Genomic DNA, 23,522 nt, shown 5'->3' with positions numbered 1-23,522 from the left:
TATAATATCCTTCAGTATAGTATGTCCTCCTCTGTACTTGGTTACAATAGCATGTCCAACTTCCAAGCATAATTGTCGAGTTATTATTATAATTTTGCAGATTCTAACTTATACTACTAATTACATACTTTCAGTGATACCTATATTACAATAATGCAAAAAGTATTTATGTAATTATAAAGTACCATTGAATGTTTGAACCTGTTTTTCTCAAAAACGCTAAAAGTGGACATACAATATGTGTGCACTAATTGTAAGCCATCGATGTACAATAGGAAATTTTTTTTTAATGTAGGTTAGTCCGTTGTTGTTCTAACTGCCTGAATTACTATACATAAATACGGCAGCGATTTCAAGTGATGTATATGTAACGATAAAAGCGTTAATTTAGTAAATGTATACAATTCCCAGCAGTTCCTATGTCAATGTATGCCTAAAATGCATATAACCTAACCTCTAATCGTACGAAAATGCATACATTGACTCCATCACGCTTTTACTGTGGCATATTTATCCACCTAACGCTCCAGTTTTGCTATGATTCCACGTTGGCAGTCCTCCCGAGTGGGCACCATCTCGTATTCACTATCTGAACTAAATTTGTCACGTGACTTGCTCTGTATTATCGCCAATATGGCGGAACTCGTATTTGGGAATGCAATCACGGGCTTACGTTGTTTGTCGTTATATGAGCAAATTTTAGGACCCCCCAAACCGGTGACTGAAAAATGCATTGGTGATAGGTCTATCCTTATACATCGTCTGTGTCCTCGTCTGTGGTTTTACAGGACAGATGATAAATTGAGCTTGCATCGAATGAGTACAGGAAATCTTGTTCTGCTTAATTTTAATTTTAACCGCTAGTAGCGTTGTAATCGAGCAACGTGAGATAAATTTACATAGGATCTCATCAGCGGAGAAACATTTCGATTGGTGTATGTTGTACTGTTTACACTGTAAACAGTGCTAACTAAATCCACATATTCTGTAAAACGAAATAACGCGCGCAAACAAACCACACTAGCACATTGGGCGGAAACTTAAAGAACTATCGAGTTTCTAAAATCAATTTATTTACTTTAAAAGTTGCATCTGCAAATATACGCACTTCATTATCCCATTATTTATGACTTATAATTATTTATTAACACTTCTTGGATACGAATGGCAAACGCCGTAAATATGATTTTTAATGAATTATAGGTCCTCTAGAAATAATGTATACCTATTCTTTTGCAGATAAATCGTAAAATTGGCACCCCGTGACTAGATATTTTATGCTTATCGCATTGTTTATTTGAATTCTAATACAAAATGTGTTTATTTTCTGTACTAATTTTTAATGACTGTATATAACAACACAGTGAAATTAATATCGGAAATAATTAAATATTTACATCCAAACTATTGTTATATCACGTATCGCTGAACGAAGCAAACGAAAAGTTCATATCTCTTTTTTTAGTAATAAATAACGTCCTTCTTCGGGACAGATTAATAAGGAGAACCGCAAATATAGAAGTAAATCCGATGTAACGCGCCCGAGATAATTTATCTAACTCAAACAGATTCGCGGGCGATGTGTGGATCGAAGCAATTTAATCGTCTGCATTCTCGGCTCTTATACTACATACGGTAACAGACGGGAGGTGCCCATCTTCAGTAAAAGCGATGTAAAAGCGACTGTCGAAACAGAAAATATCATTCGGTACGCTCGAGCGGTATCTATAATTCGCATATAGGAAGAACAGCAACGGTGCCATGATCGATAGAATATTTGACAATGTGTCATATACGTACAATGAGAATAAATACGTTTACTTGCGAGTGGTACACATTTGCCGCCATGTACATACATGAATGCAGAAAATATTGAATTAGTGCCGCCGACAAAGCTTCTGAGAACGTTATATCTGCTGTGTGTAACCTCCCTTATGGTTTTATTCATTGAAGGTGAGCTGATAAAATGCAACGAAATATTCCATTCGAATTTACGCATTTTCCATGCGTTTTAATTGTTTATTCTTAGCTGGTCCATCGCGTATACGTGTATTTCTACTATATATTTAATTTCTTGGTTTCGTCGAACCTTCTATGGTCGATATTTCTATTGTTCGCAAATTAATATGAATGAAATTTCTGTTTATTGCAGGTCTGGTAATAATTGAAAGAAAATGAAGTTTGCGGAACATTTGTCTGCCCATATTACGCCCGAGTGGCGCAAGCAATATATTAGTTATGAGGTAAAGTAGAACGCTATTAATGTTGCGACACAGGGGAAACATCAGAATGTAAAAGTAATAAAGTAACGATAGAGTAGATATACCGCGTTCGGATGTCCGTTTTCATAAGAATTGAAATGTAATTTGTGTAGCGTCAATAGATTAATAATTGAAACGACCTCTTCGGGTTAATAGGAAATGAAGGCGATGCTGTATACAGCTGTGGAGGAAGCACCCTCGGCTGAAAGTGTCGAGCCCGAAGTAATATCGCGGCACTTCGCCTCGTTCGACGAGGTGTTTTTTACATTCTGTGATCGGGAATTGAAAAAAATCAATACTTTCTACTCTGGTGAGAGAACTTTGTTTACATTACACACATACGAGTCGAATCGAGTATATTATTCTTCTAAAGAGATATTAAGCGATTCTAGGAATTCTGATAGAATCTAACTTCTTTAATTTGCAAAGCGTGTTAGATTACGAGTACGATTATTAATAAGCATGTGTTTTGTATAGAAAAGTTGGCAGAAGCGACGCGTAAATATGCAGCCCTTCAAAGTGAATTGAAGATCGCGTTGGAACTGCAACACGGCGGAGGGAAGAATAAAGGGAAGGCGAACATTAAGCCACTTTTGCCTACGCGCAAACTGAGAGAATTGAAACTCGCATTCTCTGAATTTTATTTGTCCCTGATACTACTCCAGAATTATCAGAATCTTAATTACACTGGCTTTCGGAAGATTCTTAAGAAGCACGACAAGGTACGTGTGAAGAGAAATTCTGCTCGTTACCATTTGCATAGACCCATGCTTAATTTGTTCGTATTTCTCTAGGTTTGCGGGTTCGTTTAGACAATAATGAAAAAATAAGGAAAGAACTAACACTTATCTTTTAAACCCCCTTACCCTATTGTGCACAAGTAATAAGCCAGCGCACCTTTTCATTGTAGTAGCTTGTCTCTATGATTATAAAAGTTACAATCAATTTTATTCTTACTTTCAGTTGTTGTCGGTAGACACTGGCTCGAAATGGAGGGTAGAATGCGTCGAGACCGCACATTTTTACACGTCCAAAGATATAGACAAGCTCATACAAGATACAGAAACTACCGTAACGAACGATTTGGAAGGTGGAGACAGACAGCGGGCTATGAAGCGACTGCGCGTACCGCCTTTAGGTGAACACCAGAGTCCATGGACCACTTTCAAGGTTGGCTTATTCTCCGGTAGTTTCATTGTCCTATTCGTAGCAGTCGTACTTTCAGGTAATAACATAAATTTTCTATATCGTAAAAGAATCGATACAGTTCATAGTCACGGTACCTTTGTTTTCTTTCCATTCTCAGCAATATTCCACGATGGCGGAGAGAACTTAAAGATTGCATTTAGACTGTATCGCGGGCCTTTACTTATTATACAGTTCTTGTTTCTCATCGGTGTGAATGTTTACGGATGGCGGTCGTCAGGTGTGAATCATGTACTGATATTCGAATTGGATCCTCGGAATCACCTTTCCGAGCAACACCTTATGGAACTGGCTGCTGTCCTCGGAGTGATATGGACCCTCAGTTTGTTAAGTTTCTTATACAGCGCTAGCTTTGGTATTTCACCGTACGTAAATCCGTTAGCCCTAGTTTGCATTATGCTGGCGTTTCTCTTGAACCCATTAAAAATGTTCCGTCACGAGGCGCGGTTTTGGTTATTGAAAATCGTCGTAAGTACCACGGATATAACATGTAAAAAAGAGTGAAGTGGTAACCAAAAGCTTAAGAAAGGGTAAACGATATTACTAAACTTTTCCTCAGGGACGTGTGTTAATATCGCCGTTCGCCTATGTGAATTTCGCCGATTTCTGGTTGGCGGACCAATTGAACAGCCTATCCATTGCATTGTTAGACTTCCATTTCTTGTCGTGCTTTTACATCACTAACGGGAACTGGCTGGAAGCAGACGACACCACGCAATGTATGTCTGGTTCCCTGATCCTCAGGCCTGTCGTTAATTGTCTGCCGGCGTGGTTTCGTTTCGCGCAATGCATTCGACGATATCGGGATTCCAAAGAGGCATTCCCGCATTTGGCTAACGCTGGGAAGTATTCGACAACCTTCCTCGTTGTAATATCCAACACCATGTGCGCTTATCGTGCTGGTAAGTTACACGCTACTTGTGTTTCGTCTTCCGATAAGACAGTGGAATATAAAGTGCCATTTGTTTCAGTGGAATATCAAAGTCGCTGGGAGAATCCATGGCTGTGGCTTTGGGTAATCAGTTGCGTCATCAACTCCATATATTCCTTGACCTGGGACTTGAAAATGGATTGGGGTCTTTTAGATAGCAACGCTGGCGAAAACAGATTCTTGCGCGAGGAAGTTGTGTATTCAGCAGCGGTAAGTAGATTGTACATACTTGTTTCTTCCTTTGTTCGATGTTTCTTACGTTCCATTTCCTCACAGGGATTTTATTATTTTGCTATTATCGAGGACTTTATCCTAAGATTTGCATGGATTGCTAGCTTTGTACTTGTTGAGTGTGGATACGTATCCAGTGACTTAATGACATCCGTAGTGGCGCCTCTGGAGGTTTTCAGGTAAGACTTCAATTATGCATCGCTCAACTTAAAATGAAGTAACTGCATTTTATTACTTAACACATCGACTGCGATGTGGTTGTGTTCCCCCTTTTCTCTCTTCACTCACATTAATTCACATGCGTGTCGTCAGATATAAGAATGTTTCATGGTTTAATGACGCACCTATTACTCTAAATTATTAACGACAGTAATATAGTTTAGAAGCCTGCAAATTTGGGGGTTTACTTCAGTGGCGGATTTAAGAAAAAAGGCCCAGTTGGCAAACGTTTGGATACAATCACAATTTTTTTTTGAAGATGGGGCCTACGCGGTTGCCCGTTAAATCCGCCGGTGGTTTACGTACCGTAAGGGTTCTAAATACAAATTACAAGTTCTAGGCAGTGGACCTGATATAGTGGATCGCGTTTAATTCAAACGATACGATCATCACAGACGATACTATCTCTAATGCAATTCTCATTTTTCTGAATAAAAGTGTCTGACGACATGGACGATACACGTGTAATCATTTGATCACAATTGTTTTCAGGAGATTCGTTTGGAATTTCTTCCGGTTAGAGAACGAACATCTAAACAACTGTGGTAAATTCCGCGCGGTCCGTGATATATCAATAGCGCCGATAGAAAGTTCCGACCAGACTCAGATTTTGCGCATGATGGATGAAGAAAATGGTGTACTTAACAGGGGTAAGCGTAAAATAGGAGGCAAACGGCAAGCCAATACCAAAGAAGACAAACGAGCGTTGCTCAAGGATGAAACGATTGATATAGATATATCGAATGCCAGTTGAGAGTAGATGGAATGTTTTACCAGGGGGTGTGGCTGATGGCAATATTCCAAATTCGTTATAGTTTTTCTAAGAGTCTATACTTTGCCCCAGCTGGTGCGGAGGAAATTTTGTAAACGACTAAGGAACGTCTCGTTCTTGCGCCCTGTTAAAATTGAAGACTGTACTACTGAAGCCGTTACAAGTGCCTTGCATATCGTTCTTAAAAGAACTCTCCGTTGAACTGCGAGTTTAATAATTTAGTGCTATGATATTTACGCTACAGAGTCTTCCACAAAAGTATTTCGGCACTTAACACATCACTTATCGCTAGCCAATTAATTTGACAGAGACCTTCGTAAAGTGATGTGAAATGTTTTTTTCATGCACATCTTTATTGCTGGTTTAATTTGAATAACTGTTACATTACTTTTGTAACCTCTGATTGATTAATGAAGAAAAGCAGATTAACCGACTAGCGATAAATTGTGTGTTAACGATTTATATGTATGTCTGTTCAGCGTATAGTCTTTAATTTTGAACAGTAAATGCATAGCTTAATACAGGGAAAAGGGAATATAGCGAATGAAGTGTAATTCAAAGTTATAGCATAGCTGTAGATGGCTCGTTGACTCGCCCTCGCCAAGCCGACTCGCCGAGCCACGCGCCGTGGAACTTCACTTTTAGGGCCTAAGGGCACACTACTAGAGTTTTCCTTATCCGTTGCATGCCCGCCGTTTCATTGGCTTCGAGCACACTCTTCAGGTGTAATTTCATGGTGACGTTCGACGCTCGTTTTGAGCATCAAAACCAGTCACGTGATCGGTCCTCGTGACTTTCAGCATCAAGCGGAAAAGCTACACCGAGTTTAGCTTTTCCGCTAGACGGTCGTTGACGCTCGTTCACTTTGACTTGCTCTGATTCGCTCGTTCATTGGTTGAGCGTCGGTCACGTGATTGGTTTTGACGCTCAAAACGAGCGTCAACCATCACCATGAAATCGCACCTTTCGGCGCGGCTCGTAGAAAACCCTATGGATGCTCACGTCCTCGGACCGCCCGTCGGGGCATCGCTGCTGTAGAGAATCGCGAGATGAAACGTCACTTAACGACTTAATTAACGCACGGGCATTCTTCTGTGCTGGTGAAACTAGTGATGGGAAAGCCTAACATTGTAAAGTCTAAGGAAACGCTTATTACTTTATAGCATTTTCGAACGTTACTTTAAAAGACAGTGAATCAGAAGGTGCTGAATATTTCAGTACAGTTGGATCATTTCTTTTTTGTTTAATGTCTGCAATATTATTTAAGCGCCACGTCCAGTATATGAATTCAATACTGGTAAATTTGCTTGTAAAATCGCTTAGCAAAACGTTAAACAAAGTACTGAAATTTCAGCATTAAAAGGGTAAGGATAAGTGAAGTACTTAATATTGCATATACCGTAGCATTTCTGATAAAATATTTCCATACTTTTGAACGAACGCAATTGATTCAGAATCGAAAGAATGAGAATGCGAAGAATTCCTTTTCATTCCCGATAATAGTAATAATATATCCAGTAATACCAATAATAAGTTACCAATATTAGTAGTCCATATAAAGCTATACACGTACTTTGTACTCGACATTAAGTGATCGAAGCCGTTTCTATACGTTTTGTATAAAAGCGAAAGTATCGCAGTGAATAATCTTCGTAGCTTGCTAGGAAGGGAGAAACATTACCTGATTTTATTCGCTCAAGTTCGAATTCAAAGAGCACTTTTACATTGCGTTCTCTTTGATCACCGTAATGCGGATTAGTGTACTAGATAATTGTAATTAAATTCCAATGATTGTGATGGTTTTACATGTATTTTTTAATATACTTCGTTGTAAAAATAGCGATGGCTTTGATAGCGAAGGAAACGTTATTCCTAATGAAAAAGAAAAGAAAGAATGCCAGATATTTTTATACATCGTATACAGTATGCACGAGTTGTGTATCTTTCTCGAGATTCGCGCAATACATGCTACATATGGTTACGTGTAATTATAAGTAGTTTTTAGCGAATGAAGTATGTACACACACTTGCATATAAAGTACTTATATTTCGTTAATAAAGTACCGCGCATTAAAATTCAAAGCGTGTTACGTCTTACATGCCTTCGCCTACCGACGATCGTTACGCTTTGTAACAGTATTCAATCTTAAACATTTATTTATTAGCAACACGCGTTATACATAATATATACACGACAGAGTCTGCGCCGAATCGTGAGCAACCACTCGCGGAGTCGAGTAATAATGTTACGACTGTACAATAGAATGGCGATATAAAATCAACATTACGTGTAACACTTTACAGGCCAAACAATACAAGGAAGCGATAAGTACAAACGACTTAGAACATTTAAATGCATTAAAAATTATATTATGTTTCTCACTTGCAACTACCATGGTAATGTACGAGCCCCTGAGAATGAGAATTGTGTAGCCCAGTTTTACCTTGTTTCGAAACATTGGTACTTAAAGCTTATTAAATAGAAAGAACGGAAAAAATTGAATTTACACCGTTGCCTATTCGTCGTATTCTTATTCGCAGGGGTCCATGCATATATTTTAAGTACCTACTTTAAGTAATATCAGGTATCTCTGAATTTTATTTTATTATACAATATAGAATGGTATTTGAAAAAGTGTATTAAATGATTCAGTGTGGTTTAATCCTCTAAATCTTACTTCAAGGCACATTTAATATCGTACTATCTGTATTCTTTCCTTTTGTCAACACATGCGACAGTTATATGTATTTCTTTTCAATTAGCTCAACGAATTTGAGTATTCTGCTCAAAATTAGTTCCATCTGTTTGAATTGATAGCAAGAGGGTTTTACATAATACATGCGTTATTGTTGACTCGAAGAGAGAAACAGAGAGTTATATGTAAAATGTAATTTGTCGATTTCCTATGTGATCAGAGGCGGATTTGGGTATAGGCTAAGTAGACTGCAGCCTGTTAGAGCGGCAAATTTTTGGAAGTTATAACTATTGGAAAGCAGCAAATTTTGAGGAGCGATAAATTTTAGAAAGTAACAAATTTTGGGGAGCGACGAATTTTGGGAAGTAACAAATTTTGGGGAGTGATCAATTTTCGAAAGCGGTAGAATTTGGGAAGCATACAATTTTGGGGAGCGTAAAATTTTCGGAAGCGGCAAATTTTGGGGAGCAACAAATTTTGGGGACTAACAAATTTTTGGGAGCGTCAAATTTTGGAGAGTAACAAATTTTAAGCGAAAGAAATTGGAAAAGGTTTAAACACAGAGGCTTGAGACAGCTTTAAAAACAAATCACCTTTTTTTCCATGTAGTGAATTAGCAATGACTCAGATGTGAGTGGCCATATTAAATTAATTTTGAAATTGTCTCGATTTTTTAGATAAAACATTGGACGATATTTCGCGGAAAGGGTGGCAGACCCTTGTTAGTCCAGGGGCGCCAAATCTTCAAATCCGCTTCTGTATGTGATGTTTTACATATCTAACAAGAAGGTAAGATGACTGTATTCTTATTGTTAGAAGTGTATCACGCTAGGGGATTGTACATACGTTGTATTGAGGACTTGTTCTAAAATTTTAGGGCACCCCATACATTAAGAAATTAATTAGACAACTTTGGCAGTATATGCATCGACAAAACAGATAACGTAAGAAACTTACGAATTAGTTCTTCAACTGTTACAGAGTGAGTTAAAGTATCAGGTTCGTTCCCATCCACTTTCAAACATGGTTTCTAAATTTTATATATTATATAAATTGATTTATATCTTATCTTACATTATGTAAAAACAAATATTACAACTAACGTTCTCCTTTGGAATTATTACAAAACAAAATACACAAGGGTATGTGTTTCGTTAACCTTTTAAAGCCTGAACTTCGTTTCTGTGGGTACACGTTGCGTTCCTAACGAATAACGCAGTAAATAACGCTAGTAAATAACAACTGGTACAAGATGTACCGCAAGAAATAAATAAATTTTCTAACTTTTAAGATATTAATTCACCCCTATACAGATTGTACATAGCCACTCTTTTACAATTGCAAATAAAGTCGCATGTACCGTTCCCCGTTTAAAACAGATTACACGCTTGAATAATTCAGGCTGTGAAAGGTTGCTAAATCAGCTAACGTCTACAACAGCAAATTAATTAACGAACACCTCAACGCGCATATTAGAGTACTCGTAACAAATGTTTCTGAAACTGACGAAATAAACAAGAAATTTAACTCTTTGCCTGGCAGCGACGCGTCTTTGCGCAAAAACCATCGAGCCTCTGGCATCGGCGTGTTTCCACGCCGAGGCAGCACGGGCAGTATCGACCACGCACGTTTGACTTATAGACTTTTTGAAAACATAAACTACTACTTAGGTTTCATCAGGATCAGTGGCGAATTTAGGGGAAAGGGCCCAGGTGGAAAACGTTCTGGGACACAATTACAAATAGATTTACGCGCGTGTAGTATGAAAATTATCGGAAACAAAAAGAAACATAGTGTTTGGATAAAATCATAATTTTTTGGAAGACGAGCCAGCGGCAACTGCTCATCGGTCGTCCGTTAAATCCGAATTAATTAAACGAATTAAAAAGCTATCATACATTAGGGAAACGCTTAGGGTCAGTTAGGGCTACGATCGTGATCTAACAACAAGCTGGATAATAATTTGCCGCAGTTAGCGAGTACATGGAAAAGTCTGCCACCCGAGATAAATACCTAGTGATCCTCTAGGGAGTGATCGGAACAACGTGTATCGTCGCTGATTGGTTGCCGCGATTTTGGAGCAAAAGCAAGTAGACAGAGAAACAAACTGTAAAAAAAAAAAGAAGAAAGAGACAGAAATACTGAAATATTAAAAGAGATAGATAAACGTTTAGGTTATGTTATTTCCGGTTTTGCTCCAAGATGGCGCGGTTATACCGATCACTCCCTAGAGGATCACTATACATACCATAGATATTTATAGACGGAGCGTAAGCTGAGGGGGGTGTAAGATTCGCGGTAAGGGGAGCGATACAGGCAAATCGGGTAACGCAGTGGTTATGCGTGCCGAATGCTTCCGAAGCTAACCCGACGTGCCTGTATCTGACCTCTGCCTTTTCCCCTCCAAGCCTACCATTCCTCTCGCCGATAGTCCCAGCTTCTGCTCCGTCTATATATGTCTATGATACATACCTGCTCTCGGTTTCCCTCTGCCGGGCAAAGAGCGAACGATAGTCGAAGCGTAGATGATGGGAAGGCTTCCGCCTTTCAATGCTAGAGAGAAGAAACAAACGTGCAGGAGAATTTTCCTGAGCAACTGTGACACGACGAACTTTAGGAGATTTACGACATTGTGCCTTCAGCTGGTCTTCGAGGTTCCGATTTCACTCCCGTGGCTGCTCGATGCTTTCGACTTCCTCTCTGGATCCATGGCGATCGAGATGAACTCCTCTGAGATTTTCTTGTCCAGTCCTGTGTACGTTTGAGCTAGATCAACCTGGTCCTCTCCTATAGAGGACATCCTCTTCGAGGACTCTGCCTTCGCCTCGACTTGCTTCTTCCTCTCCATCGTGCCCTCCTGCTCCATGTTCGAATGACGCTTCTGTTTCGTTCGAATCTGCAATCGGGCATCAGTAACTCGAATAATTTCTACTTCCTCGAGGGACGTAACGATGCTAGCTGTTCCTCTTACAAGGGACTTAATACAGCTAGCGTAATATTTCTTTACTTTGAGTTCCAGTTACATTAACCTAAAACCCGATAAAATACCACTCAACGACGCGAACCGTAGAGAATAAAATCTACTATACTTCAATCTCTATTTATCTTACAAGCTGTGAATTTCAAATACCACGATTCCTTCGACATTTGATTCATTGCTCAGCAAGAAGGTGGCCAGTGTCGCAGGTGGACAGCGTATTAAGTAAACCTCGTTGATTTTTAATTATCTGTTCGCTTTAACTCCACTATACACGTGTGTATCATCTACACTCTGTGCCGCAGAGTTTTAGAAATTTAAGTTCCCACGAGTCGCGCCGATTAGATCCATACAACATCAATGACACGCCAGGTAAGTACAGTTTAACAGGTAGGATTTGGTACGCTTCGCTTTCACGAGCATCGATGTTTTCTAAGCAAGAGCCGTTTGACGAGAACGAATGGCAGAAGCTCGAGTGGCACCGAGGATTATTGGGACTTTTCCATCAATTAAAAATATCGACGAGGCGTTTGGCACGGCGGTAATTCGTCGTCCGGGTTCGCGAAGCGAATTCGTGGCACCCACTTACTATTTGCGATGGTGGACGTCCAGCGTATGGCATGTGTGGAAGTATAGGAACAGCGCCATAAGCTGAGGCAGGTATGGGCAGAGGCCCAGCAGGCATGAACCCTCCAGGAAACTTTGCTGGGGCTCCAGGCATTCCATAGGGTGACTGCAACAAATGGGACGTTTGTTAGTGGGATCATTCCATCGCTGTTACAGGAAGAAATGTCTTCAATTCCTGAATGGGGTCGGTGGAGCGTACCCAAACTTTCTACATTGAATGATTTCCTCTGAAACAGGTGTTTTATAGAATCAAAGCATTTTCAAATTAATTTGTAATCTGCGCTGTGTAAAAAATACATCTTCTTAGCTCTCTGCATTGTTTTATATCCAATTTGGCTATTTTCGCCCATAATTTCATCCATGTGCATCTCTGTAATTGTTATACTTGTTATTCGCCAAGAAGTAATACTAATAAGTAACGCATGTAGGTAGTTTGATTTTTGGGGCGGGGCAAAGTTGACCCTGCATCCGTCAAGCGAGGGTTAAATGAGGTAATACGTTAATTCGTCGAATCGTAATTAATTATCTTGGTTTTACATTGTTACTGAAGATATGTTTGCAAGCCTGATTTCACTTGTACTCGGAAAAACATAGAAATCTAGACATTCCTTAGCCTAAAAGTAGTATCAGGCAGTGCTAGGTCAGACACCACTTAGGAGGTAGGACCGAATTTGAGGGCCTTGCGGCAGAAGGGGTGCACAGCTCTATTTTCGACCATTTTTGAGTTACGACGTGTAATATTCGTAAGAAGTCTACATTTATTATTTCATTATATTAATATATGATATTAATACACGATATTAATATTTTTATTACAGAATATTTTTTCGCCAAAAGTAGAAATTTTAACTTATAAACAAACAAAACATAATAAAAACTTATCAACTGAATAACCACTACTTATTCTGTGAAAATATATATTTTTCAATTAGCTTTCTCTTTTTAATGTTAAGTCAGAGCACAAATTTTATACACAGTTTTTTTCTAATTTACTCGAAGTTGCTAAAGCTAAATTTGCAGCCCTCTTGCTGCAAGGTCTTCAATTCAGTCTCCATCTTGCTATCGTTAGAATTCAGTTCTGACTTTACTTAGAGCAGTTCCAGGCGAAATTTTGCACAAGACAGATATTCTGTTTAGTTTATAAAGTTTTAAAGGATGAACTGTAGTCTCGACAAAACCTATTAGTACATTCAGCGAGGATAATCAAAGTTCTACGATAGGCAAGAAGCCAGGAGCCATCCTGCGATGTGGAAGTTCGTAATTCTGCTGCAGTTTTCGCTGGCAGGCTTGGCTGCACGAGTATTTTACGGGTTTACCGACTCCTCGACACACGGACACCGTTAATCTCTCGGTGGTCTGGCGAGCACGCGCACATTAAGTACTTCCTCAAAGCGTAGACTTGCGCTCGATACTTTCTTAGAGCCGAACTACGATTACGATCTAAAAGATGTTGCAACGCAGTGCTCCGCATCCACGAGATTCCTAATGATCATTTGTATTAGCGTCAGAAAAATGATCGACGACACTGGAAACAAGAACGAAGAGCAATGGAAAATGCTCCATTTCGTAGCGAACGATCTTCTTTCAGCGAAAAATTCAATCATTAAAAACAATCCTAGATTGCGCCTTAATTGGTACAGATAATCGAGATTCTGTTATAATTGTATTTCGTTGGTCGTGTGTTAACACCAATGATAGTTTACAATTTTTTCACGCTGGTAAGACGACGTTCATATATAGGGTGGTAAGAAATAGTGGCACAGCAGGGAAGGGGGTAGTTCTTCATAAAAGAATACGTCAAAATACAATATTTTATCTACTGTAAACAAAAAGGTACCGAAGTACCCGTAAAGAGGCGCGGGGTTGGAGATTTGGCGCCCCTAGGCTAACAAGTGTCTGCCACCCTTTCCGCGAAATATCATAAAATATTTTAACTTAAAAGAGTCGAGACCATTTCAAAATTAATTCAATATAGCTACTCACATATGAGTCATTGCTAATTCGTTAGATGGAAAAGAAGCGAATTGTTTTTAAAGTGGCCTGGAGTCTCTGTGTTTGAACCTTTCCAAATTTCTTTCGCTCAAAATTTGTCGCTCCCCAAGATTCGCTGCCTTTTAAATTTGCCACTGCCCAAAATTTGCCGCCCCTGGTTGTAGCGTACTTATTGTTAGTCTAAACCTGCCCCTGCCCGTGAAATAATAGTAATAACGATATGGTTTTGACTAGAGGCTTGAATTTCGAGCAAAATGAAAATGAAGAAAAATTGAGCAATCGTCAGTCCTTTACATACTAGCCCACCGTGTATACGGTACTAGATAGGTGTTCTTGAGTACATACATTCAAGTAAGGTTACCAAAGATGGGAGAGCTACAAATCAATGTCAGCAGACTGTCACACTGAAAAAGTTATGCCACAAAACAGACAAACCAATGGCTGCGTTCAGCCGACAAAACCGGGCGAGTGATCTCACTAGATTTTACTCTGAACTTGCACGTTCGTTGGTGAACGCGAGTAGAATTTAGTGGGATCACTCACCGGTTTTGTCGGCAGAACGCAAGCATTGTACTTGTTCAAAAAGTCTTTTAATACAAACAAACAAACCACACTACGATGCAACAATTCTTGTTTTATTTCACCCTGACAAGGGAGGATCCCCGAAAGATAAAAAAATTATGGAACTCTGGGGAACTAGAGGATATATAGGTATTACGCAATTATTTTCTGATGCCGAAATTCAATCTAAGGGGTCGAAACTGACCCCGGAAAAGCTGACCATTTCCCGATTTTTCTGTGATAACCCGCGAACTCTAAGACGAATCCTTTATCAATTGATATTCCCATTTAAAAGACCTAACTTTCGTCTGAAAACTTTCTCTCCATCCCTTACAGTCTGCGAGTTACAACAGAAAATCAGAAAAACAGCCGGATTTCTCAGAGGTGAATAATTCCACCCCCTTAGAGAGAGTTTGTGCAGCAACAAAATTGCGTAACACATACCTACATATATCCTCTACAAATCCCCGAAGTTTTATAATTTGTTGAATTTCACGAGCAAGTTAAAAAAAAAATTTGAAAGTCGTCCCTAGACCACTGTTCAGTGTGAAACTTGAGTTTAAGGGCGGCCGCTGAAGCACCAAGCGGGCGCGAGTCAAAGGGAATGTCAGAGACGGCAGTTGCAGGAAGCAAGCTTATCCTCCTGACACAGAAAGATGCGCGACGAGCTCGTGCATCTCCGAAATGTAGGCACAGAAGCCGCCCGGGGGCGAACGCTCGGGGACGAGTTTCTCTCGACGCCTGAACTTTCTAGCTCCGCGCCTGTGTCACTGACCTATCCTCTACCTCTCCCCTTCCCCTGCCGGCAGAGGTCGAGCAAGTAGCCGGGGACGGATCGTGGGAGAGGGTCTCCGGCCTCACCTGGATCATCGGGTGCATCGGCAGCATCGGCTGCACCACGTAGATGGGCTGGCTCTTCGGCACGTGGCTCTGGGCCGTGACCCACTGGTGAACCATGTTGCGGGTCTTCAGCCGACCGTCGCTGGCCACGTCGTCGCTGTTGCTCGCCCTCAGGCATCCGCAGAGCTTGGGGGTCAAGGTCAGGCAGCTGTAGCCGGAGACCAGCAACTCGGCTAGGCTGGTCACCAGGAGGCCGATGCTCGCGAGAAGACCCGCCCAGCCACCCTCCACGTCGTCCACGCTCCCATCTTCGCTCTGAAACGGTCTTCCCTTTGTGAAATGTTCGAGGCTTACGTTATTGTTAGGTAGGTACACACGGGGGTGGTAGCGCTGGAGGCTTTGGAAAGGGTATGGGAATTTGTTGCTCAGGCACTCGGAGGAGTTTTGTACGGGGAAGTTGAATTGGTAAACGGATGCAGGTGCCAAAAATGGGAAGTAATGTTCGCAGTGGAAAAGGGGGTGAATTTCATGTGGAATACGGTGGCAAATGTTACGTGCTGGAATAATTTAACTGCTGGGGCTTTCGCAGGATTGAGCTAAAATCGCAACGATGAAAGCGCCAGCGATCTTCATGGCCCGTAATCTTTTTATTTCCCTCTAAATCTGCAAAGGTGGTACGCGCTGAAAGTGCATAAGGTGAATGACCCAATTCCTGCTGATTTAAGAGGTAACTCGTCATAGAGAAGCTGTAAAAAATTTGTTTGCGATGAAAACTTGCAGAGCATTCGATTAATTCTTTAGTAATAAATCAACCAATTCCTAAACTATTTAAGAGCGATATTTCGAGATGTTTAAATATTAGTAAGTTGTAATTAAATATATAAAGCTCTAACTGTCCGTATTTCTGCTGATGAAAAATAGCGATGCATGTATTGCCCCAAGCTCGTGCAACACTCGCGTAAATGTTTAAATAATTTAGAATTATTTCGTTGCGACTATAATACAAACGCAACGTATATAATAAGAAGAAAAATACGAGACGATCAGAAATGGGGACACGAGCAGAAATTGGAACACTCGCCTTAGCGACGAGTGAGTGATTTTTTGTTTGAACTGAAAATTTTCGCTACCGGCACCCTGCATCGTTTACCATTTCAACTCGTGTATTGCCGAAGGCAGAGGACTTTGGGTGTAAGTAGGCTCTGTGCTGTTGGGATATTGTTAAGACGCGTCGTTAGCATCGCAGCTGGTATCAAGCATAACATTGGCGAAGTGGGAGCACGAGGGTGGAATTCACACTAATTGTAAGATGAAAGGCACACCGCCTGCTATAATTAACGGCCGCCATGGTTGATCGGTACGTTCCCCCAATTAGTCCGCGGCAATGATGACCCCGATCCGTTGCTCATCGGTCTCACGTCTGGCCGAATCGGTGAGTTTCGGCGAGGCGGACCGACCGATCGGAACAGGGCCGCTGGAACCGCGTGACCGCTGGAGAAAGTTTCCAATGCCAAGGCTAAAACGCGGTCAGGGCACACCGTCGTGAAATTTCACGGATTGCTTCGCCTCTGGACAGCGACGGATGGAACGCGCCCTGTCTGGCCCATTGCGAAACTTTATGCTTTGACGAAGTGGTCGACCAAAGGAATGATCAGGTGCCTGCGAGTCCTCGTGTATGGATCCGAGTTCCTTTAAGGGGTCCTTCTGGTTAGACGGTTTGAAGAAGTCGATTATTTTTTTTCTTAACATTTTTCGAAACTACACATCCTCAAGAATGTATTGTTAAATTTTCATTGAAAAATTTCGATTACTTTAGATTCTGCATAGGCATTTTGTAGGGAGCGCAGAGGCTGGGCCTCTATAGATGAAAACTTTGAACGCGTTTTTCTCGAAACGTCAATTTTTCACATGGTGCTGGTACAATCTCAAAATCTATCGAACCGATTGCTTTATAAATTCAACTGCTTATTGCGCACACCTATGCCTCTGGCTGGTACTACAGCCAAGTATTTCTGTTGAGTCTAACCTACTTTTAAAATCTAAAATTGCACAGAAAACACAGCCGAAATACATTGATTCTTGTATTTTGCCCGCCATTTTGTTAATTTTTAGGATAAATCGTTTATTCTAGTTCGGGCCTTAGCGACAGTCATGCTGATCAAGAATCTGTTTGTAGTTTTGGATTCAGATCAGTCCAACTGCTGAAATCACCTGCACGAGCGAGGCATGAATTTTTAAACGTGTCGTCAAAATCGCCTGCAAAACCATTTTAAAAGCAATAATTTTATTACTTTTATATGTTTTATTTATTGTAGATATGTAGTTTAATCAATAGAAAAAAGTTTTATTCCATTACTAGAATTCCTGTCTTCGCAATAAATTCCTGAAAATCGCTGAATTTATCGGCGCGCTAACCAGAATGACCCGTTAAGGGGATGGGTCTAGAGCCCCAAAATAGGTGATCTTTAGGAATTAATTAAAGGAAAACTACTACGTATAACTTAATGGGACTTTTTGCATTGCATTGAGGATGTCTTAAATTATAGAAATATATTTTTTGTTTCATAATTAATCATTGCAGACGGCACTGGGGAGTCGTTAAACTCAAGGCGTCCAAAAAATCATCCAAATCGGTGGGACCTGTATTTCCAAAAGTTATTATCCGATTCGACTGAAACTTTTTTTATTTTAAAGAATATACTTCTGGCTAGGGGTCAAACCAGAAAAAATACAAAAATGACATTTTTTAAGAAAATAACGACACTTGAAATTTGAAATCACTTTTTCCCTATACTATTCGTCCTTTCCACGCCTTTAAAATTACAATTTTTCACTATTTTGTAATTTTGCCTGGCCCCCCCCCCTAGCCTGAAGTATATTCTTCAAAATAAAAAAAGTTTCAGTCGAATCGGTTAATAACTTTTGGAGTTACAGGTTTATATGTACAGCAAAGAATTAATAATAACTTTGCTGTACATATTTATTAATAATTATCTGTAATAGAGTTTAAAATAATTTCATCAAAAATTTTCAAGAGATTATGTACTTTCCCACATTAAATATGATCCGTTTTAGAATACCCGCAGTAATCGGGGGATCCGCAGTAATACCCCCACCTACCCTAGTAACTTTCACGAACTTTACCATTTCAGGTACGAGCATGGAACATAATAAGTATTCACTGAGAAAAGAATAAATCTAGAAGTGATCCCTTCATGACCATAAGCACAACGAACAGATTGCACACTGGACGCTCCGGTGCATCCCGCAGCTTCACTTTCCTGAGTAGAAATCAGTTTCCTTTCGACCCAGCATTTCCCATTGTTTCCACGTCGCACGCAAATGAAGTTAACACAGTTAGGACGTTTGAGAGGTCTCGCCCGTTCTCCATACTTTCATCTTCAGTCACGGTCATCTGCCTCCCAGTTAAAGTCTGATGCACTCTGCGATATCCTCCGCAGTGCTTTTTCACATCAGCTTCGTGCTGCATGCCAACGATTTGAAGGGGAGAAGGTAGAAAATGACAAATTTAAAAAATCATCAAACACTGGTAACGATTTATCCTGGAAGCGAAGGGGAGTTGTAATAAAAATCTTTGAGAATTTTTCTTTCTAACCGAGGTCGTTAAATTAGGCGATTGGATTTTTTATGTCCACAGGGAGTTATGGAGTAATAAAAGTTACGTCTCTATTCAAACGTAGCTCTTCGGATTTAGCTGTATCTCCATTTACATCCACGCCACTTTGTCCATCGGCGAAGACATCTCCCTGTTTCCTATCGATAGAGCAATAAATTTGCAGCAGCAAGGCAATAATTTCTTACGAAGTGACCGTTAACTTCTCGGTAGCTTCGCGGAACAGGCACGCGCCAAGAGGATCTCCTCGGGCATGGAATTACACTTATCGCTTCGCTAACGATTAATCGTAATTGATACCCTGGCGTTATAACGTGTCTCTTCGACGACCACTAATGGACACTGAGAACCACTAGCTTCTGTTATCACCGTGAACGTTCTAATTCCAATGCGAAGATAGCGTAGGATGCTTATAGTCGGATAGGTAGCGAAAATTATCCAGAATTGGAGAAGGACATTAATGGTGACGCGCACGCACAAATTTACCTGTTCAGTCGTCGGAACACTTTCTTCTCGGCAGCGCTATATTTCCTAACTACCGGGCTCCGAATTTTTATTCCACTGAAGTAGAAGTTTCTACTGGAATTTTTAACCTGTCGATCTGTGGGAGATACTCTTTGGACTTTGCACAGTGGAACGGAAATTAATTCGTGGAAGACTGTCACGTTGATAGTAGAATTGGAGAAACTAGACGAAAAGCTTATTTAATTTATAATCTTGGTATCGTGTTTTTCTGTTTCTATTTGTATCCATTACGATAATAATTTCTATTCTCCCTCGGGAATCTTTGCATTTGCGTCTACCAATATTCACTCGACATGCTGACCACCCACTGGGAATGTTTACTCGTCAGATTTCCTCCATCGCACAGTGGTCTGGAGGGTGGCCAAAATTCAATTTCTCAACCTCAACTTTGCTGGGTTTTTTTCTTTTTTGTACGAATTGACAACCCTTCAGAGCTTCTAAATCCGCGTACCTTTCCTTTTTCATGTGATTCTTTGATTAGATATAATATTGCGAAGTGATAATCATGAAATTTTATGTGAATCTAATTGTTTTAATTACTCGTTATAGAACATCAAAAGACGTGTTTGTATTATACAGTTATATAGGTGAAGAAGTACTTTTCACTTATTTATATGTGTCGTAAGCATTCTTTAGTCGATGTGCAAAGAGTGCAATGTTTATATCAATTTAAGCTTTGAGAAGGCTTATAAAATAATGATTAAGAGTGATTAACGTCGGACATTTCATACACGAAAGCTTACACAATTGCTAACAAGAGCACGCAAATTTCAGGTGCAGTCCCCTGCAGTCTTCAATTTCATGCAGACTTTTAGAAATGCATACCCGCTTGAGTAGCGATTTGGAAGACACGGACGTTGTCAGATGTTTTCATTGCGTGTATTTGTATAACACTTATTTATTCCTTCAGTAATATTTATTTAGTCAAAGATAATGTTAGAGCTGATGCTTTTTCAAAAATATAAGCATTTAATTCAATTCCGTGATAAAACAATAATTTGTGCGGAGAAAATTGATATTTAATTCTCGCCACGATTTTTTTCTTCTTAATAATAATACCGTTTTTTATTATTAATTCACGATAAATATTCGAATTATATAATAGAAAATGAAATTTACATTGAAAGAAATCGAAATAAAGGTGTTTTCAATTCTGGCTATAAATTTGAATCCGCCGACTTGAATTTTGAATTTTCGATATCAGATTCGTTATCAGGGACCTCAAAACACCTTGATCGCCAAGTTTGAGAAGAATTAAAATTTTGCCCGCTAAAAGTGGGTATCCGGACCACTGTGCTATGTAACCATCGGGTAGTTTCATCCCCCAATGTGCTTTCACATTCATACGTTGTAATATTCGATTGAATGAAATTAGTAGGGGGAAATAGAATGTGGTATTGAATGTTAATTATGTCTTTCAGCGCCCAATGATACGTTGAGACTAGCTGAAATATTGGGAAAATTTTTTTTCACTGCAGGCCTGGGTAATTATACAGCGCGTTGGGAAGCGAAACAGTAAAAGGGGAGGTGGTTGGAAGCGTAAGCGCTACGTACCGGCACGGTGAGTAAGGTCACTTCCGGTGTTCTCTGGGAGTCCCTGACGATAGCAGTCAAGGCCGTGATCGCGGCCATGTTCGAGAGGGCAAGGGCGATCAGGCTGGCGGCGAGGTGAGCCGTCGAAAAGCTCGAGTTCGTTTTGCTCGAGGATGTCGCGAGCGTGGCGACAACACCCAGCGCTCCTGCGACAAGGGCACCCACACCTGCCCAGAGCCCTGCACCCGAGCCGCCCAACGAGGCGCCGTGCACCAACACCAGGATGCCAAACACGACCAGGACCACACCTGTGTGCCGAGAAAAATATTTTAATCGAGGTGAAATCGACGGGCCCCCATTCTTTATCCTTGTGCCCTTTGCGCTTGTTTATAATTGGATCGGCAAGGGACGTTCGAATGTTAGTTGCTTTTTTTCTCGAGATTTTCTCCGTTTACTTTAATGGTCACGGTATGGCTGTTTACTTAATGGAATTTGAGTTACTGTAAAGTTTCCTTAAAATAAAAAAATGGTATGAGGTTTGAATAATTTCAATAAATGTTGAAATTGTTTTAAACGAAGTAAAAGTTGAGAGGAACGTTCGTTTAGGATGGGAGAAATCGCTCGAGGTGTGCTTCGTATCTTATTTTCTATACGAATGGTAGATTTCACGTGAAACATTGTAATAGTTGCAATTACGCCTAGCCCTGCTCGAACATCGAATGACAATGAATCGCTGCGTGGAGATTCTCTACGGTTTGCAGGCCCGCGGAAAGAGAGTTACACAAGTATGACTTTCTAAGTGAAATGTTTTCACTTTTACGCCGATTTCTATGCACTTTGGAGAAATGTCTGCTCGATGACCACTTCTCGATGGAAATTCGTTTTGCCTTGCATTTAGAGGAGACACGAGGGAACCGAAATACTCATCGAAAATAGAGATAGAAATCATTTGATTTAATTATATCAAAATATTTAACTTTCTATTAATAAAATATATATACATATACAGTTAGTAAAAAAAGTATTTGGACAGAGCATCGACTTTGATATTTATTCATATAACTACCATTGAAAAGAATTAAGCGGATCTTAACTATAAGAAAATGAAAGCTTAAACGTTATACTTTACTTCTGCTATAAGGAAGAAATATAAACCTTAGTTCTACATCCAGAAAATAATAAATCTTTGTCAAGTGTAGTATAAGATTTTAAACTCTGCAGGCGTCCGTAGTTACACACAATTTTGAAAAACTCACCCCCGCGGGGTAGAAAATTGCATCCACTAGAATTTTAACCTATTCTCACAAATCCAATCGACTTGAAACTTGATGAAAATAATTGTAATTTATTAAAAATGAATTGTAACTTGTTAAAAAATTAAATATAATTTGTAACTGTTCAGTTATACCTATTTATTTCAAAAGTTTTCAAAGGGATGCTTGCTCGGGGAATTCAGAAGAAAAAATTGGTTGCAAAACACAAACACTAAAAAGTATACAAATATTTTTTTAAGCGAAACGATTCTATTCAACTAGATTAGTGATGCACTAAAAAGTATAAAAGAATTCTTTTCTTATACTACAATTCAGCTGGTGATATGCGACCTCAAATAAAATCATGCAAACCCTGTGATTATCCCGTAGAATTGTTCAAATCAATTGTAAGAAGGATAATCACAGAGTTTTCAATGATTTCATTTAAAGTCACATATCCCCATCGAAATTGTAGTACCAGAAAAGAATTCTATTATACTTTTTATTACCTTATTGCTCTAGGGGTGCACAGGGAGCCACTTTTAGCGCCTAGCTGCGAGCAACCCGGCTGCCCCTTTGCTAAGGTTAGAATCGGTGAGGCGAACTGCAGTAGCGCACGAGCATTTGGTATGACTTGAACCCAGCTATATATACTACTGCAGTTCTCCTCGCCGATTCTAACCTTTGCAACGGGACAGCCGGGTTGCTCGCAGCTAGGCGCTAAAAACAGCTCCCTGTGCACCCCTGCTCTAGTTAAATAAAATCGGTTCACTTAACATTCTTTTGCGTTGCAAAATGGAGATCTTACACATACGCGTATAAATAAATAAACCTCACCGAGGAGCAGTTGCCCGCAGGAGGTGAACATGAAGAGGTTGGAATCATCCTTCGACTCGGCGCTCCTCAGCTTCTGTCGCTCTTCAGAGTGCTGTTGCGCGTGTGGCTGGTGTTGCTGCTGCCGTTGCTGCTTCTCCGAGATCAGAACATCCTTGGAGTGTTTCGACTCCAGACAGCTCTCCGGCTTGGACTCTGAGGCGGTCGAGTCCTTCGAGTCCTTCGAGTCATTCGAGTCCTGACTTCTGACCGTTGAGTCGAGCGAGACCACCGCGTTCTCCATGTTTCTTCTGTCCAGAAAGCTTTTAGCACATTACTACCAGCAGCCCCTCCTTCCACGACGCCTTTTGTATCTTCAGCTCGAACGTTCCAGGAACGTTCTGTCATTTACTTTCGCCTGCCACGAATTCTTTACTCCCCTCTATCCTAT

The 23,522-nt window shown here is 40.2% G+C and overlaps 2 protein-coding genes across 2 annotated transcripts; one reads left to right on the top strand and one right to left on the bottom strand.

The window, feature by feature from the left end:
* The first annotated feature begins 1,265 nt into the window (after positions 1 to 1,265).
* LOC143368426 (solute carrier family 53 member 1) lies at positions 1,266 to 8,307 on the top strand. The gene is made up of 10 exons (XM_076811138.1): positions 1,266 to 1,953; positions 2,153 to 2,243; positions 2,418 to 2,571; positions 2,739 to 2,983; positions 3,225 to 3,486; positions 3,568 to 3,935; positions 4,027 to 4,369; positions 4,439 to 4,608; positions 4,675 to 4,808; positions 5,341 to 8,307. The coding sequence occupies exons 2-10, from the start codon at positions 2,175 to 2,177 to the stop codon at positions 5,600 to 5,602; spliced, it is 2,007 nt and encodes a 668-aa protein (XP_076667253.1). The 5' UTR covers positions 1,266 to 1,953; positions 2,153 to 2,174; the 3' UTR covers positions 5,603 to 8,307.
* LOC143368516 (uncharacterized) lies at positions 7,760 to 23,513 on the bottom strand. Its single transcript, XM_076811319.1, has 5 exons — positions 23,096 to 23,513; positions 21,027 to 21,313; positions 15,335 to 15,628; positions 11,883 to 12,026; positions 7,760 to 11,212 (listed from the first exon to the last, which is right to left on the bottom strand). The coding sequence occupies exons 1-5, from the start codon at positions 23,373 to 23,375 to the stop codon at positions 10,955 to 10,957; spliced, it is 1,263 nt and encodes a 420-aa protein (XP_076667434.1). The 5' UTR covers positions 23,376 to 23,513; the 3' UTR covers positions 7,760 to 10,954.
* Positions 23,514 to 23,522: the final 9 nt, after the last annotated feature.

The sequence above is a fragment of the Andrena cerasifolii genome, chromosome 1 (genome assembly GCF_050908995.1).
Source record: "Andrena cerasifolii isolate SP2316 chromosome 1, iyAndCera1_principal, whole genome shotgun sequence".
In the NCBI taxonomy this organism is placed as follows: Eukaryota; Metazoa; Arthropoda; class Insecta; order Hymenoptera; family Andrenidae; genus Andrena; species Andrena cerasifolii.
Note: the sequence above shows the minus strand (reverse complement) of the source record. Positions and strands in the feature narration are given on the sequence as shown.